At 42.9% G+C, this 15539-nt stretch overlaps 1 protein-coding gene across 1 annotated transcript in view; it reads right to left on the bottom strand.

Annotated features, from left to right (window-relative positions):
* SAE1 (SUMO1 activating enzyme subunit 1) overlaps nucleotides 1-15539 on the bottom strand; it is a 382599-nt gene that overhangs the window by 289734 nt on the left and 77326 nt on the right. Inside the window, exons 3-4 of the mRNA XM_085625631.1 lie at nucleotides 8282-8455; nucleotides 3250-3392 (exon numbers count right to left, since the gene is read on the bottom strand). Of these exons, the coding sequence (XP_085481757.1) occupies nucleotides 3250-3392; nucleotides 8282-8455 (317 nt within the window). The remainder of the gene's footprint in view (nucleotides 1-3249; nucleotides 3393-8281; nucleotides 8456-15539) is intronic.

Raw genomic sequence — 15539 nt, forward strand, 5'->3', positions numbered from 1 at the left:
ACCTGATGGAGGTCGGTGTGGGGAAATTTAGACCCACATTTTGGGCACTTTTTGAACGGAGTCCTTTCCATCGGCCGGGACCGGAGTCGAGGAGGGTCCGAAGGCCGGTGCCGATGTGTGGAAAGGAGAAAAGTGCTGCTTCGAGTGATGAAGATAGATGAAGAAACTCGAAGAACGAGGATTTTCCGTCGAGGCTGGAACCGTAGAAGTTCGAAGCCGGAGCACGAAGTATCACATCCGAGCCCGATGGCGGAAAAAAACAATCTGAGGATGGAGCCGAAGCCCATGCGCAGTACGGACCGAAGGAGGAGTCACCGAACTCGTGACTTCCAAAGACTGTCCAAAGAACAAAAACAAACTGCAAACATCCGGGCCCAACACCAGATGGGGATCTATGCTAAGTGTACAATCTGCAGCTCATATGCCTCGAACACTATATTCACTTTGAATAAAATAATATATCCAGTCAAGAAGGGAAGACAGAAAAAAACACTGACATACAACAAATGATAAAGCAATACTACAGATAAGCACTGACGTTAGAGAGACAAAATGAAAAAAGAGAGCAATCACAGCCCCTTTGAGCATTTCAGAAATGCTGCTTTAGGTGTTTGAGGTCGTAGAATTTAAATGACAGAAAAGTAGCCCATCATGAGAGGTACTTCTAAGGATCATTTGCGCATGACAGAAACAAATTTGACTTTGAAGAAACCATGAAGGATATCAGAATCAGATACAAACAACAGGAGTAAACCCATTGATCGAGTTGAGATCAGGGTAAGGAGAATGTTGTTTGTTTATAGGATATCAGAATCAGACACTTTTTTATATTTGCTAGAGTATACTTGTAAGTAAAACTGTCTGTAAATAGAAACACTTTTTTGTTACATTTCCAGTTTTTAAGAGACAAACACAAGTATTGAGGGGGGAAAAGATTAACCTGCTGTGGTCCGAAAAATCCAACCAAAAAAAAGCGTGGATTTCTGTATACCTGAAAAATTGTCACCATGTCTCCGATGGCTCTGAAAATCCCTGGGACTGTACTGCCATGATCTTATAAAAAGTGATCCATTACCTTTTAGCATGTTATGCTAAGGAAAATAGTCTTTCTGCAATTGCAAAGTAGCTTAACAACCTGCTTGCTAGTGTAGTTTAACACACCTGAAGGAACGCAGCCTCAGATAATGCAGAGCACCATAGCAGCACTGCCAGGCACTATTATAAGGATACATAATTTTGTACAGGAAGATTACGTATCCATCAATTACCAAAACAAATTTACTTTTTCTTCCGATGGCTAAATCTTCCTCACCTAATAAATGAATCCTTAAGCAGTACATACATTTAAAGATGGCTTGAGTGTTGTTGGTTAACCAAAGAAATCATGCAAAAACACACATCTTAGGCAAAGTACTCGTCATTGCTGTCCAAGCTGTGAGGCAATAGTGCTAAGCAAAAGTAGGCAATTACAGCAAGTGTCATCAACTGGAATGCCTCTGGAAAGATTTTTGGAAACAGCCATTGCCCTGGTGGAATGAGCATGAATGCCCTCAGGGTAGAACAGATATTGATAGAAGAAATTACTCAATACGAAATAGTGCGTTTTGCCAGTGCCTTGCCCTTCTTAGCCCCGGTGAAGCCCACAATAAGCTTGCTATTCACTCTGTCCTGCTGGGTACAGTTGATGTAATACCTCCGCAGTTAAGCTGACACGATCGCAAACACCATTGTGAAGATGACTTAGAGGTGTGCCAAAACGAATGAGAATATTCATAGTCTATTAGGAATGAAATCCTAGCATTGAATCCAGTGTTAGTTGCAAAGGAGACTCTTTAACTTTCAGAGTCTTTCAAGACAAAGTAAAAACAAAAGGTTTGTGGCACAGCCAACACGTGTTTCGCCCCTTATAATTGGCCCTTCAGCCAGGGGCTTCTTCAGGGTGCGGAAAGTTCATAAGTTTGGGTTCCTTTAATAGATCGACCTTCTCATTTACTAGTAGCGGAATGTTTCTGCATTTACTGTCCGCGCCGACTGAAGATTCTTGCAATGGTTAAATTCTGAACAGAATATAATGCCACTGACATGAAGTTGAAATAAATAAATAAAAACATAAAATAGAAAACACACATTTTAGTGTTACATGCATTAAAACTGAAAAAAGGGTTTATATACCTGTTCACAGTACATCAGCCTGCTAGGGAGAACCCGTATTGTTCTATTAACATTTTGTAAAATGGTTAATTTATTTAGGTCGAAGCCTACCAGACAGTTAAGCTGTTCTGGTTTGCCTACGATGTCTTGTGGCATTTTGAAAACTAAAATGGTAATGCATTCTGCCCGTTGCTGACCATTATCGTTGTGGTTTGTAACTCACATTTGCTTGCTTTCTATTTGCTGGCTTAATTTGTTTTAGGCTGTCCAGCTTGAGTTAATCTGTCTGTTGGAGCATTGCTTGTTTACTGCTGTATCTTTCAGAGAGCTCATTTTCTCTTAACAGGACTTTAACTCTTGTACTTTACCTTGTCACATTAGCTGTGCAGTCATAGACTGAGTTCAAATGTCAAGCTCTGTCTTTAGAGGGGGCTTGACGTTTTATTGAACTGTGCTCATATTTCAGAATATAGCAGAATTAGGACAGTACAAATTAAGTTAATTTTTTTGTAAATCTGAAGCGTGGTACAAATGTAATGGTCACTTCAATTGAAAATGTGTTGTCTGTGACGGCAGTGCGCTACTATTCCATGCATACACCATACTACGCCAGTCTACACCACTCCGCTATACTCCACTGTACGCCACACCACTACATTCTACGACACTCCACTCTACAAAATGCCACTCCATTCTATGACACTCCACAATACGCCACTCCACTCTCTGCCCACCCAGTCTAAGACACTACTCCACTCCAATCCACTATGCCCCTCCAATCTATCCCACTTAAATGTACCCCAATTTACCTCACCCCACCAACTCTTAGCCGTGCTGAACAACAGCCAAACTGGTATGAAACATGAGTAAAACACATTGCCAAAGCCAATGGCTATTGGCTTTGTCAATGCTCGCTTTCATGGTAACATTTTTACTACAGACGTATGGCTGTCATGCTTTATTTTCTCCCTTTCTTTACATTTTTTTGGCATATGCGTGCATTAAAAGAAAACAACCATCTCAACAAGTTTATATTTTGGTACACAAAACTCTTTTTTTTGTTGGACAATGTGTTCCACAATTTCAAAGACTACTTACTCCACAAACTCGTGTTCTCCTAGATCTGCAAACATAAATCCATGGTAGCCAAAGACATCTCCAGCGAAGAACTTGATGTTGCGTTTGTGGCAAATCTGATCTATCTTCACCATTATGTCTCGTGGGCAGCAGGTAAGACACACCTGGGAGTAATGAATAATACACAGCTGAGCTACAGTAGCCTTGTCAAAACTATAGGGCTTCTACTTTCAAAACGTTGCCGCATACTCCAACAACTGTTTAAAAAATAGTTTGCAAAAACTTTAAAAGTCCAGAAATCCAATTTATTGTAGTAAGTATGGTCTTTTGGATTGTGAAACAAAACAAAGCAACAGCCACTAAGTGAAAACACCAGCCAATATTAATTGTAAGATTTTATTATTTTTAGTTTTTCATGCATTGGCAAATTGTTTCGCTTTCAAATGTCAGTTCTATATCTAAATAGGACCCTCCCCTGGCATGTTGTAATAGGATGTTTTTGCTTTGTAAAGTGTCCGTTGGGCTCAGACGTATATCTTACCAAGCCCAGAACAGTAGCACTGAATCTTTTGAAACTAGGAAATTGAATAGGACAATGCCCTCCCAAAATCACCCCAGACGTAAACGGTTGGGTATTAACAGACTGAACTTTTCAAGTACACGCCTACTATTTTTAGAATTAATTAAAGGACATAATAGGCTTCACTATCTTCTTTGTACACTGATAGGTCTGTAGCTGTTTGTGATAGTAACTGCGAAGACAGGGTTTGTAATCCAACTGGTGCATTGCAGCGCGGCCTTGTAATGTAGTTGATTTTGCAAAAATAAAATGGGAGGCTATAGGAGGATATGCCCATAACATTAAATCCTTTAATGGAGGCCATTGCCTTTCCTTTTAGTTTTAAAGCTTATTCTGTGTATGACAACACAAGAGGTTCCAATAAAAATAAACACCAAACACAGAGACTCCTCAAAATCATATTTTTGGTAACTAATGTTAAAACAGGATTAGTACCATGAATTGTTGTCTTTGCTTGGTCAATGCTCTATTTTTATTCAACAGGACAGACCCTCTTGAGTATCTTAACAATTTGGATTGATTGTACCCCCAAACGTAGAGGTTTTACCAGTGTATGAATGGAAACGGAATAAAGAACTATAACAGCCTATGCGTTAGTGTGTAGAAAAGGGCCTTTTTATGGCCAAGAGTACTTCTAACTCCCCAACAGATGCAAATTCATTACTAATGAGTGTGGGAACAAAAACACTGATCCACTGTTGAGCAGCTTTGCTTCAAGTATGCAATTTGCCATCTTGTTGGCTCAAATGACGTTTACATAGGAGGGGATATGAGGTATCTTACTGGTCTTTCTACCTTTATTTATTCTCCACAATAGGGTCCTTATTTTACCATCCCAACTTAAACTCTTTTCAAGGAATCAGTATAGATCTTTATCACCTCAGTCTGTTGACTCTGTTTGAGACTTTAATTTGGCCTGGACTTTGCACTGAGCACGCCCATCAAAGCTCCCATTCTGTGGCCGACTGGAATTCCTGTCACCTTCACAACTTCAGCGACTAGTGGCTGGTTTCTCAAATCTTCTTATAAAATTCTTCTATATAGGGCAAATTAGAGATCGAATGTTTCGCCTCCTGACAGCAAGTAGCTTAAAACGTTTGTGAGCTGTCGTCCTGATTCGGATGTCTTGTCAGTAGATGCCTTTCTCCTAGACTGGAAGCCACTTCTGGGTTACGCCTTTCTCCCCTTTTACCCCTCAATTATCCACATTCTCCTTCACCTTTGCTGTTGTCAGGCACCACTTGTCCTTTTAACACTATTTTGGTCCTCCAAAGCATGGTTCTCTCCTCTCCTGGAGTGCACCACAGACCCTACCAACTCAGGGATATATTATCAGCGATCCACCTTTCAGGTGAGACTCCCAATCTACATGGATGGGAGCAGTGGCAGCTCCTCCCCTAAGGCAGAGGAGCGTTACCCCACTGCTTTTAGCAGTGAAATAAAGGGAAAAAATAAATTATAATAACTCACATTATTATCATTTTATTTTGTCCTAATTCCGGCAGCTTTGAGTGAGGGGGCAGGAGAGGAGTGGTGGCACCCTCTTAAGTGCACAATGACTGCTTGGCCGGCCCTCCTGGGCCGGTCAAACAGCCTTGCGCATGTCAAATGTTCTCCATGCAGGCTGCATTACAGCCTGCGTGGAGAACATGCACAGGCTCCCAGTCAGCGTCTGAACGATGAAACACTGCAAAGGCAGCTTTGTGATTGGCTGACTGGGAGCCTGGGTGTGCTTCCTGTTCAGGCCAGCTGGGGAGGACTACAGAGGAGAGACGCGGCGAGAAGGTATGTTTTTAATTTTTATTTTATAACAGCTTCCCCTGCGTCCACCCTCCTTCCCCGCCGCCTAACTGCGATCCATGCTGGCCATCGCTGGATGGGACTATTGATCCACTTCATGCCATTCACTTGTCTTGGCTAATTTCCGTGCCTCCTTTTTTTTTAAAAAAAAAAAAGACCTTTACTACAAGACAATCAACATTTTTTGGCCCTCTTATCAACTCACTTCCCTTGGGCAAGAAGTCTCTGGTTTGTAGGTGTATGAGTAAAATCTGCCGCCATCCCTCCAGCCACAGCTATTCCTACATATGGGACGTCAACTTCCTTCTTATGGCATCTCAGCCTAGCCTTCCAACTCAGACTCGTATCTGAAGCAACTCTCTGCCAAAGTAACTGGCTTCCTCTTTCTGATTTCAAGGTATTAAATGTTAAGGATTTATCTGTATTCCAATGCCCCTTCACTCCTGAAGGAGTCCTCTTCATCTTCCAAATGACCAAGTCCAGCTCCTCTCTAGTCCTTTACCCCTATTTCCCGAAACACTCACACCTCTCCCATCGCTAGCTGCCTTAAGGAGTGCAAAAGACGCATTAGTTCCCTTACACCCACCTTCACTGATCAACTCCTCATTTTCTTCAGGAAACCCCACCATGCAGTTAGTACCCTTTACTCTGGCCATAAAATTGGAATCCTCCTAGCTTGCGACAAGGAAATCTACCTTTTAGTAAAAACAATGGAGTGGAATTATATGTGATATATCTTACACTACTGTGATGTTTTGGGATTTATAATTGTACCAGATCACCAGGTATCTTCCAGGTCACGCTCTCTGCAAGACAATAGAGGTGGTTAAACAATCTCTTGGCCAAATGAACTGTCCAGCCAAGCAGATATGCATCCCATCACTGATGTAAACAAGGGGAATGGTGAGCCGACAAGCTTTCTCAAAGGTAATGCCATAGACACTCCACCATTGTTGATGCTTTGTCGATGAGTTAGCTTTGTCTGACAGTCTGTTCATAGATATCAATACAGTACAGACGTCTCAAGCATGAACGTGCTTGCAAAACTAGAAATAAGTAGAAAGCCATTAAACGCCTAATTCATTTTACGGGGACACACATTTTCATGCCCTAAGTATGAGAAATATCTCCACCTAGCAGCTTTCCTCAAGAGTACTACACCCTTGATTATTATTATGTTCAGTTCACCGGATGATTGTTCACTCTTCACGTGCAGTATTTTTTTCACTGCTTTCGGTTAAATCCTATTTTAGGTTCAGTCGCCCAGGCCATCTGTCTGTATGTCCTGATAAGACCCTTGTACCTTTGTCGGGTCAAAATGTTGTCGACACTGCTGGCAAACAAACCTTTTGTTACGCCATAACAACGTGTGGTTAGTCAACTAAGTGCCTGGTCTAATAGGACCTCTCTAGCAGTTGTTTGAACGAGAACATACCTATGATTTTCTAACTACTTGCTTCATTTTATTTTTGGTTGTGGATGTTGTTCACATGGGGGTAACTTTGAACACTTTTTGCTTTTATTCAATGTTTGCATAAGATGAAGAATGCAATTTATAATTTGCATCATTGCACTGGAAATCAGCTACCCCGTTTTTGTTATACTACTGTAAAATGACTACAGTAATTTTTGCTGTGTGTATCCAATATTCTTATATTGAGTTCCATGTGAACTACTGCTGTTTGCTCATCTCATTTGCAGCATGGATTAATGCAACTCCTTAACATACACTCCTGACATATCAACCTTCAAGATGGAACGGCTATGGGTCAAACCTAGAGGATTTCTAAAGACCTCATCGAGCCATGCTTCAATCACAACAAACAAATGCAGCTTATAATGTCTAATAATCATGGCCACTGGAATTTTGCGGAAGGGGAGGACCAAATTATGCATCAGGATAGAGTAAATTATGTGGCATAATGTAGCACATTTTGTTTACAGTATAACTTCATTATTTTGTCATCTGTACATGTTACCATTGTCTGGGCAACAAATCATAGGTCCAGATTAACCCCAAAACGCTGTAATAAGTAATTTAACAGTGACCAGTCAATATTGGAGAAGGGCTTTCCATTGTGAGGGAACATGCATCGCTGCCTTTTCAGTAACTCTTGATCCGGTTGAGCTAGAAACAACTTTGTTTTTTAAATCTGCAGATTATGCAGCAGATGATGGATACACGTTGCAAATGTGGCTAATTCACAATTATACAGAATACACCATTGCCTTAGAATCGCATATTTCTGGTGACCCTGCTAATAATAAAAACAAAAATGTAAACTGAGGGCATACTATGATCTTGGTACACACTTGGATCCTGGGGGAAAGCTTAGAACAAGTGTGACTGGTTTTTGCATCACTTCTTAAAATTAACATATTTAGTGTGGTTTGTAAAAGCACCAGCCTCTATGTTACCTCAAGACAACATACACCATGGATAAGAGAAATTACAAAGTTGAGTATAGATGTCACAAAGGAATATTACGTATTAGCTTTTAGTTAAATAGTTACACCAGGGAGACAAACTTCAAAATGCTTCAATGGTTACTTAAAATATTGGAAATAATAGCTTGACAAAGGTCAGCGATTCCTGAGAACATTTGCTATCACTTTGATCAAACTCCTATGCGCAAGATGAACAACTTTTGTGAAGCTTTAATAGTTACTTACAGCATCAAATTGTGTGAAGAATTCTTCTTCCTTGCTTTCGATAGTATCAGTGTCCACTTTCACATCAACCATGGGATTTAAATTCTGAGCACGCTCCTGGGAGGCTTCAGCCCGGTTACGATCCAGGGGTCCCTTGGGAATCAGGAACTGTGCTCGGGTATCTTCCAGAGTTAACTGAAGAAAAATAAAATTAACAGATTTACCCAATTTAAATGACTGACAGATGTTACCACACTATATCAGAGAATGTGCTGGAGAATTTAAGGGGGCAATTTTATCTACAGTAACAATCAAAAAAGTGGGTTCATACAAAGACACTGAACAGTGGTGCATTTCACTTACACTTCAATTTGGTTATGGAGGACAGTAATACTTAAATGAAAATTACGTAAAAACAATATAATTTCTTATCCCTGACAATCATATTGCTGTCCATGGCTCTATGCAAGTACAAGAAGTTGCAATGACAATAGGGCAAGCTTGCGAAGACACTGTCAAGCCCCACCTAAAAATCCATGTACCTTAAGGACTGCCTTCTCCCATTTTTGCAGCTGTCAGAGAAAAACACCTTAAATTATTGAGTTATCGAAGACACTTTAACAGCATTACAATGGCATGTGTGTGCCACTTAAAGTTTAAGCTCAGGCAGCTGGATAAACTCAATGATTACAGCTGTGTGGCGGGCAAGCACTTTTTAGGTCTTGTCTAGGCAGCGCCGGCGCGGTCTCTTCGAGACATGCTGTATTCAGGTATGGACTTTAAACTTCGCCTACTTTCCGCCCATCTTTTCAATTGGCTCCTGTTACTGTCCTTTGTAAATGGTGGTTTTTGATTCGTTAACAGGCTTAGTAGTCCCTCCTTAGTACCGCCTTTTCTCCTGTTGTAACCTTCGATGAGGACTGCCCCTGTTACATGTGTGGCTACTTAGTATGTTGCACATACAGTTTGAGCTCTGTTTTATTAATGACTTTCTCCTAGCTGCTGTTGCAGGCAGGACACGCTCTTACGCTTCGGCAATCCACCTGTGGTTTCACTGCACTGTAAAGCTGCACAAGACTCGTCTTCTTTAACAATGATGGCTGCCGAAGTACCAGACTCAATCTTCGCCGGCTGGATGGGGTGATGCACCTAGTAAAGACTAGCCCAGGGGTGGAAGCCGCACTATTATTGTTGGATGCCCGTATGGCGTTCGACAGTATTGAGTGGCATTATCTGTCCGAAGTCCTGAAGAGGTTTGGTTTTGGCCCTCAGTTTCTCTCTCTCTTTTGCGCTACAGAAGGGTACAAGACAGGGGTGTCCTATATCCCCAATCTTATTTGCACTAGCACTTGAGCCACTGGTGGCGTGGGTCGGGGGGGGGGGGGGGGGCATACACGGAGGAGACCAGTGGGAGGGGAGGGTCTCCTTGTATCAGACTATGTTCTCTTGTATACAACGAAACCACGGTTTATGGTTAACCGGTTACTCCAGTTCTCAAGCTTTTCGAGGGGTACTCGGGATACCAGATCAACTGGGATAAATACCTCCTATATTTGTTATCGTATGGTCCACCTCCACTACTGGGTACAGACTCTAAACTCCAAATTAAGGATAGCTTGGTATACAGATAGAAAAGACAGACTCCGCGTTTTTGGCAGGGAATCTAAAACCACAGCTGGAACATTTGAAGCGAGACATTGCTCACTGGAGGAGGCTACCGATCTCTCTGATGGGACAAGCGGTCCTCTTTAAAATTATGTCTTTACCACGGATACTGTATGTCATACAAAACACTCCCTGTCCGATACCAGACAAATTCTTCAGGGATGTAGACAGTGAGCTGTGACAGTTGGTGTGGGACAGAAGGGGTGCATGGATCGCACTGGCCAAATTACAGAAAGGAGTGTATGAGGGGGGTTTAGCAGTCCCAGACCTCCAAACTGGGCGTTTACAGATAGGAGTGATCCGGCATACAGGGTGAATCACAGGGCAATGGGATCTGATGGCTATCTGTGGGCATTGTACGGCAGGGCAACATGCCCCAGATCGTGTTACTATGGGCCAAAGCTAATCGGTTCCTGGGTTGGGCTAACCGAGCAGAGTCCTCTGTGGACTAGCGGAATGCTTAGGGAGGTGCGTCAGCTGCAGGGCTTCTCGAAGTGGAAATTAATAGATATTAGTCGACTAGGAGATGTGTGGAGGCGACAGGCAGTGAAACCGTTCACAGACCTACAGATAGAATTTCAATTGGCACCTACAGAACATTACCGATATTTACAACCGAAGCATGCGTTGGTTAGGCACCTCAAAGAGGGAGAATCAGATTGCCGAATATAGACCAGTGGAGGATAGGCTATTGTTGGACCCAATTCTGGAGAAGGCACTGTTTTACATGTACAAGAAAATCTTTAATAACTCACCAGATCTACTTATAAAGTTGCGGGAGGCGTGGGAATCCGAGGTGAGATTGTTGGAGGATGACGACTGGGCAAAGGCGGTGCAGAGTCCCAGGGGGGTGGCGATCCTGGCAAGATGTAGACTGGTCCAACTGAGGATACTACATAGGTCCTACTACATCAGCATACTTATGTTCAAGCTAGGGCGAATTTTCACAGAGGAATGCCAGAGGGGGTGCACCCAGAGGGTCACATTCTTCCATATCCTATGGGACTGCCCGATGATACAACAATATTGGAAGAGAATAGTTAGGATTATGTCGGAAGTGATAGGACAGGCGTCCCTCTGGACGCTAGGTGGCAGGTATTGTGTGTCACTGGGGAACAAAACTGGCTCGGGTATAAAAAAAAATCTGGTGACAGGTGGTGGCAATGGTAGCCAAGAGAAACATTGCAGGGGTGTGGGGGGCAACTCAGCCACCGAAAGTGTCCCAGTGGAAGAGGGATATGGATGGATTGGTGTTGTGCCGCAGAAAAGACGATTTACAAGAACAGGGGATGCCCCAAGAAATGGGAGAAAGTTTGGGAGGGGTGGGAAGAGTATAGGGAGTATGGGCGGCATAACATAGCTAGGTGGGGAGGGGCGGGGGGAGGTATATAATATATAGGTGGTGCAGACTGGTTTCGTGACTATGGTAGCATGTCTATGAGTTGAAGCTTGTGACAACTGCTGAGAAACGTATAATTCAACTGATAACTATGTCAATGTATATGGATGCGGACACTTGTTCGAATAAAAAGAAGGTTTTTTTTTAAAAAACAATGGTGGCCGCGCCTTTCTTTTCTTCGGCAAAGCTCGCCAATTAATACTTTAATATTCTTTTTTTTTTTTTACATTCTGGGGCACGCCACCATTAATCTTAAACAATGGCGGCAGCGCGGCTCGCCCAACTCTATTTTTTCATCATTCAAACTTTTTTTTAAGCAGCATGACACACCGAATCGACAACAATGGCGGCCACGAAGGGTTCAAGCGAATGACAGGAGCCTTTTCTCACAGTGCTTAAGGGCAAACATTCATGCATAAAATATATATTCTCCCTTCAGCAATTTGTATCCCTGTTAATTATGGAAATATGTTATTTACTGTTCTGTCATTTAGCAGCCTCAAATCAAATCTTTAATGATTTACAAGTAGACGGTGGAGTGAATGAATCCTTGTCTAAGAATAGATATCCGCTCGTGAAAACGCATCAGAAGTTAATTGTGCGCACCGCTGATATCAATATTAAATGCTCTGGAATGTGGGAAACATTTTAAAACTCGATAATCATGCAAAAAAATGGGAGCGATTTGCAGCCCCCTCCAAAAGTCCATTGGCAAAGGGAACAACTTTAACATTACGTTTACTGTTTGAATGGCAGTCCGTCTTTTCACTCAGTGATGGACTCATATGTTAGGGTTTCTTAGAGGGGAAGGGTGGCATGCTTACTGGACAAGGAGCCACTGCGCGCCCTTCCCGCAACACACCACACTCCTCACCCTTAAACATCCCTCACCTTCAGCAAGTTTACCACGTGCCAAACGCACACTAGTTACCATTTCATACAAAACCCCAGACCGAGATAGTCACTGCACTCAACAGACACACACCACTCATCAAACGCCCCCGGAATTGTTAAAGGTGAGCTCGACAGATTTCATCAAACACACTGCCATCGCTGCTAAACTTGAATATGGAGTAAATGAAGCACTTTCCTCGATAACATGACATGGAATGCTTTTATCAAGCATTCGACAAAGAACCCGTCTCCACAACAGCATACATATATACCATTCTACATCATTTACATATGAATGCTTGTTATTTATTCACATGAGGCGGCCTTTTGGTGCACGGCAGTAACGCAGCTGTACAGCAGACAGCAACTCTGACAGATGCCTTGCCAACGTGCCTCCCAAACAGGCACGGACAGATTCCCTCTGAAGTTGCAAGGCCGGTAACTTTTGATAACTTAGTTTATGTGTTCTTTAGTTATAGCAAGATCAGATCAAAGCAATGAGGTTCATCCTAATCCATCTTGCATTTTGAGTTCAGCTGTTGTGGACGGCGTTGATTTACCGATTTGAATCGTAATGTCGCAATTGAATACTGGCTAATACTTTGCTTTTCAAACAATCACTTTAAAAACGTTTGGGAGACAATTTCATGTTAACAACATGAGCGTTGTACTTTATGTTGCAGCAGGTCACCTGCTTTTTATTCCTCCTCTCCCATGTCACAGCCCCCAAACCCCGTTACACCCACCTACACATACTTCAATATGCACAGGCGCCGTGCTTGAGCTTTCAGCACGGCGCCCGCTTACATACGTTGTTCCCTTCCCCCAATAATTAGTCACTATCCTACATACAATTTCATTCCCTCAGCGCTTCCTGCTTACACATACGCGTCCATACTTTATACCTTGCACTTACTTTCTTTAAAAAAACACTCCACTGCAAATAAAAAACAAATTTGAAAAAAACAGTTTCATTTATAACACCAATACTCTAACTTTACTAATTCAAGACCTATAGCATTGCAAATGCTTGTTTTTGGAAACACACAAATTCTGCTCAGTAAAAACGTACTCCTGGGCGGAGCCAAAACCCCTCTCCTGTGCTGTTAAGCCAGAGAACAAAAATGAAAAACCTTATTTAATAGTGTGTTAGTGAGCTATCATAAATACTACAGTGCCATCAAGTGGAAGAGACAGAAATGTAGGCAAAAGTAGACCATGGTATATATTTTTTAAATTGGGTCATTGTTGTCTACTGCTAATCAAAGATGTTCAAAAGTGAAAAATATTACCTAACGTTCTAGTGACCTTACAAAAAGTAAATAAATTTAGGTAAATAGAATTTAGCAAATGCATAATTTACATTTTCGAATTATTCCATGCGACCTGCAGAAAACCCTAGAACAAGCATAGGAAAATTGTGGCCATTAGCGTGGTTAAAGGGAAAAAGAAGGGGTGGAGGAATGGGGTAGTGGAAAGAGGGCAGAGGAAATGGGGTAGAGGGAAGAGGAATGGGGTGGAGGAAAGAGGGTAAATGAATGGGGTGGAGGAAACCGGGTGGAGGAAAGGGGTAGAGGAATGGAAGGTTGAGGGTGGAGGGTAGAGAAAAGAAGGCGAAGAAAGGGGTAGAGGAATGAGGTGGAGGGCAGAGGAATGAGGTGGAGGGCACAGGAATGGGGGTGGAGGGCAGAGGAATGGGTGTGGAGGGCAGAGGAATGGGTGTGGAGGGCAGGGGAATGGGTGTGGAGGGCAGGGGAATGGGGTGGAGGAAAGGGGGTGCAGGAATGGAGTGGAGGAAAGGGGGTGGAGGGTAGAGGAATGGAGTGGAGGAAAGGTGGTGGAGGAAAGGTGGTGGAGGAATGGGGGTGGAGGAATGGGGTGAAGGGTAGAGGAATGGGGTGAAGGGTAGAGGAATGGGGTGAAGGGTAGAGGAATGTGGGTGGAGGGTAGAGGAATGCGGCGGAGGGTTGAGGAATGCGGCGGAGGGTAGAGGAATGCGGCGGAGAGTAGAGGAATACGGCGGAGGGTAGACGAAAAAGGGGAGAGGAATGGGGTAGAGGGGGAAACGGGGGCAGAGGGTAGAGGAATTGGGGTGGAGTGTGGAAGATTGAGGGTAGAGGAAAGAGGGTAAAGAAATGGGGTAGAGAAATGTGGTGGAGGGTAAAGAAAAGGGGTAGAGAAATGGGGAGTAGAGGAATACGGTTGAGAGTAGAGGAATGGGGTAGAGGAATGCAGTGGAGGGTAGAGCAATGGGGTAAAGGAATACGGTGGAGGGTAGAGTGATGGGCTTAGAGGAATGGGGTGTAGGAAAGGGGCTAGAGGGTAGAGGAATGCAGGTGGAGGGTAGAGGAATGGGAGTGGAGGGCAGAGGAATGGGGTTAGAGGAATGAGGGTAAAGGAATGGGGTGGACGGTTGAGGAATGGGGTAGAGGTTAGAGGAATGGGGTGGAGGGTACAGAAATGGGGGTAGAGGAATGGGGTGGAGGGTAGAGGAATGGGGTGGAGGCTAGAGGAATGGGGTGGTAGTTTTGAGTGGGCCAGTTGCCGGCAGTTACTTACCACATCAGTCAACAACTATTGGGAGAGTCCATGACCTACAGATACTACTACTTTAACAAGTTTTCTTCAACACAGAAGTTTGAATGCGGCTCTGAATCGCCCTTTCAAATGTCGATTTTAATTCTTTTAAACCAGGGTTAGTCCTTTTATTTAATTTGAACTGGTACATCTTTAACCATGCTCTCTACGACCCAGTGAGTTTCAAGGGCAAGGCAATGGAAAAAGTTTTACAAAAATAGCACTATTCAATTTCACATAGGTCTCTAGGTTACACTTTGGGTCTTCCCCAACCACATCCAAAATGGGCACGAAATGTAATGATTCAGAAACAAAGGAAGTCTCAAGGAGGCTAACATCAAATAGATTACAAAACCTGTTTGGGCAGCTTTATATAAATTGCATAGCATAACTTAATGGATGGGAATTAATAAGTGAATAGATGTATTTCCAACAGATGTATTCATACTCCTGATTGCCCCAATGATAAAACCACTAACTAAATGGGTGTACAGGAAGCACATCCTGAAAGCAGCTCAGTGATCCTGGAAATAGAAGATAAGCTATCAATTGGTAGATGAACTACTGAAATACCGAAGAAACCACCAAGATCTCAGGTTGACATAGACAAACTGCATATGGAATCCAAGAAGGACTTCAGGGCTAAAGGAGCAAATATGCCTACAGCACAGCCAGACAAGAGTATTGAATGAGGTAAACTGGGAAAGGAACTGTAATGGCCCTAGAAAAGTAGTAATCAGAAGG

This window comes from Triturus cristatus, chromosome 9 (genome assembly GCF_964204655.1).
Source record: "Triturus cristatus chromosome 9, aTriCri1.1, whole genome shotgun sequence".
NCBI lineage: Eukaryota > Metazoa > Chordata > Amphibia > Caudata > Salamandridae > Triturus > Triturus cristatus.